Raw genomic sequence first — 2,286 nt, 5'->3', positions numbered from 1 at the left:
TTCAAGTTATGGAACATTTATCAACAAATCTGTCTATACTTCATTAATAAATGCTGAAGGTGTTTTGCGGATAGATATCCAGGATAAACTGCCTTCATTTGAAACATTCTGTAGATTTCCATAGTGATTAGAGTTTTAAGGTTCGCAGTGAAGCTCAGTTTGTATACCCCACACCTTTGCTAGGCATACTGCTAGGTCTCTCCCTCTGTGGGTTCCTTCTATTTTTGTATACCAATACATACACCGATCAACATGTCACAGCTTTGTGTTGGCCGTTCTGAGTTATAGGATTAATCACGTCGGCATCGCTGTCCAAGTTCCCAGAAAGGGATGGGGACAGTTTCTCCAAGGTCTTAATCACAACCTCATTCTTCTTCTGCAGCTCCTCCTCCTGACATAGGATGCTGTGGGGAATCACATAGGTGGCATTGTTTCTCTCCTTGGGAATGTGCCCTTTGGACTGATACTGGGATGCAGGCGGCTGAGCTCCATTGTTGTTAATGCTCACTATCTCTATGGCATTGCTGCCCGGGCAGAGTATGTGGCAGCCCAGCAGGATGGAGAACGCTTTGCGGAAGTCCGCGTTGAAGGCATATATGATGGGGTTGAGTGAGGAGTTGGCCCAGCCGAACCAGACGAACACGTCAAAGGTCGCAGGGCTAATGCAGAGGAAATCAGAGGTGCTGTTGGGCTCACAGAAGGGCACCATGCAGTTGAGGATAAAGAAGGGCAGCCAGCAGCATACAAACACACCCATTATGACAGAGAGGGTCTTTAGGACTTTGGTTTCTCTTTTGAAAGACATCTTGAAGGAGCTCTCCGTCTCCATGTTGGAGTTGTTCCCCATGCTGCTGTGGCGGTTCTTGGCACTCTCCGCAGCTCTCTCCAGGGCTGAGATCCTCCTGATTTGTATCTGGGCGATTCTGTAAATCCGGGTGTAAGTCACGATCATGATTGCCACAGGGATGTAGAAGCTGATGAGGGAGGAGGAGATGGCATAAGTCCTGTTAAGGCTGGAGTCGCAGTTGTCCGGAGGCAGCTCCCCGTAAGTGCTGTTGAGCTCCAACACCGCAGCCTTGTGCCAGTTCAACTGCACAGGGATGAAGGAGATGAGCACAGACAGCGTCCATGCCACACTGATCATAATAAATGCCACCTTGGGTGTCATCTTCCTCTCGTAGCGGAATGGGCTTGAGATCGCCCAATATCTGTCCACGCTGATGACACATAAGTTCAAAATGGACGCTGTGGAGCACATGATGTCGAATGCCACCCAGATGTTGCAGAAGGTTCCAAAGGGCCAGAAGCCCACGATCTCCGTCGCTGCCTTCCATGGCATCACCAAGATGGCCACCAGCAGGTCTGAGATGGCCAAAGAGATCACAAAGAAGTTGGTGACCTTTGAGCGCAGGTGGCGGAACTTGGTGACGGCAACACATACCAGTGTGTTCCCTAGCAGTGTGGTCAGGATGAGCGCAAAGAGAAAGCAGCCTGTCAGAACACGCTTGGATGAGTTTCTCTCCAGCAAATTATCGCTATCGCGGACCATGGAGAAGTTCAAATCCATGTTTCTGTCAGGTTGTAGAGATGGAAATCACCCCATAATTCCAATCACCTGAAGTCAGGACAATTAGATGGAAAATGTAGCCTTGGCCGCTTGCCTGGGGACAAGCTCGTCTGGAGGTTGGGTCACCATGCTCATCACAGCGATCATCTTGCAGAATAGTGTCTATAAATATTTCAAAAAGCAATCGTTAGAAATTAGCCAAAAAAATTATCCTGTTCATGAATTCTCAAAGACATTCTAATGTTAGAGCAGCAGTTTTCAACAAAAGGTATTCCAGCTGTTATTGAAGAGTTTAATATGATGTATGCTACCAATCTAAACATGTTTTCTTAAAATAAATTATCTTATGTCTATTTCAATGAGCTGTCAGCAGTCATCTGAAACTTTCACAACATATTCTCACAGGCATGTTAAGTAAACAGAGGATGGGCCAATCATTAGCCTTATATATGGGCTCATCGATACAGTCTATTGATCATATTTGCACTGCATTTATCTGATTTGTTTAATGACTGACAAGGCGTGTCCATGTGATTATAATTCTGCTCCTATTGACACTCCATCCAGGACAAGCATTAGACTTTGTAACTGGACATGCTGCATGACGATTTGGACTGTGATGGAAATGTAGACATAATAATCATGACTCCTCCCACAACATTGTTGAATAGAAATGCATACGCGTCATAACAACAACATAAATGCATTGTCTGTGTCTT

At 45.9% G+C, this 2,286-nt stretch overlaps 1 protein-coding gene across 1 annotated transcript; it reads right to left on the bottom strand.

Moving 5' to 3' along the window:
- Nucleotides 1-247: 247 nt before the first annotated feature.
- LOC311136618 (D(1)-like dopamine receptor) lies at nucleotides 248-1,567 on the bottom strand (the record flags this gene model as incomplete). Its single annotated transcript, XM_084170808.1, has 1 exon — nucleotides 248-1,567. One exon carries the CDS (start codon nucleotides 1,565-1,567, stop codon nucleotides 248-250), a length of 1,320 nt encoding a protein of 439 aa, XP_084026934.1.
- Between the last annotated feature and the right edge of the window lie 719 nt (nucleotides 1,568-2,286).

The sequence above is a fragment of the Coregonus lavaretus genome, assembly GCF_964263955.1.
Source record: "Coregonus lavaretus genome assembly, chromosome: 10".
NCBI classification, from domain to species: Eukaryota; Metazoa; Chordata; class Actinopteri; order Salmoniformes; family Salmonidae; genus Coregonus; species Coregonus lavaretus.
The sequence above is the reverse complement of the archived record's forward strand: the minus strand, read 5'-3'. Positions and strand labels throughout refer to the sequence as shown.